Source organism: Penaeus monodon, chromosome 27 (genome assembly GCF_015228065.2).
Source record: "Penaeus monodon isolate SGIC_2016 chromosome 27, NSTDA_Pmon_1, whole genome shotgun sequence".
In the NCBI taxonomy this organism is placed as follows: Eukaryota; Metazoa; Arthropoda; class Malacostraca; order Decapoda; family Penaeidae; genus Penaeus; species Penaeus monodon.
Genome location: NC_051412.1, coordinates 17,079,665 through 17,080,313, shown reverse-complemented (window position 1 = coordinate 17,080,313; position 649 = coordinate 17,079,665). Strand labels below are relative to the sequence as shown.

Below are 649 nucleotides of genomic sequence, written 5' to 3'. Positions count from 1 at the left end.
CTAATCAAGATTCCAAAACGAGATTATTGAGCACACTTACTGACGGAGCTGACAGTGTCAAGTAGGCGACCTTGCACCAGATCTCTTATGTGCAGTTTATAGACTTTCCGAAGTCGGGAGAGCGCGATGGCTGTGCCTCTGAGGTCGTTGTCTGTTGGCAAGACGGTGGTAATCTTGGCTGCCAACACTTCCCTCATTCCGACCAGAAACTCTGGAAGAAAGATTTGGGCTTTGAGTACACAGACAATGAGAGGATTTTTTGTTCCAGATTCTGGGTTTAACGTATGCTTTCGTTTGTCCATTTTAAACCTACTTGGGACTGACCTGGGCTCGGACAGCCGTCACAGGAATAGCGGCAGTTGCGACGCATCCACGAGGGGTTGATCTCACACTCCCCCCTTTCGGCCCAGTTCGTGCACTGCAGCATTTTGTCGGTGCACTCGCTATCTGCTGATACCGTATTGTAATGTATCATATTATATTGCACTCTTCTGAAAATCTCTTATTGTTGCTCCGTGACTATTTATTGGTTAACTGTAACTGATTGTCATGTGCTAAACCAGTCGTTTTTGCAGAGAATTTTACAGTCTTCTTGGACCAGTTTCAGAACCACTCTTACCGGTTTTACTCGGAAATAATTTACTGTATC

General features: G+C 45.5%; 1 protein-coding gene across 1 annotated transcript in view; it reads right to left on the bottom strand.

The window, feature by feature from the left end:
• LOC119590432 (prolyl 4-hydroxylase subunit alpha-3-like) overlaps positions 1-649 on the bottom strand; it is a 17,433-nt gene that overhangs the window by 9,791 nt on the left and 6,993 nt on the right. The window contains exons 4-5 of the mRNA XM_037939097.1: positions 325-450; positions 41-211 (exon numbers count right to left, since the gene is read on the bottom strand). Coding sequence (XP_037795025.1) covers positions 41-211; positions 325-450 — 297 coding nt within the window. The remainder of the gene's footprint in view (positions 1-40; positions 212-324; positions 451-649) is intronic.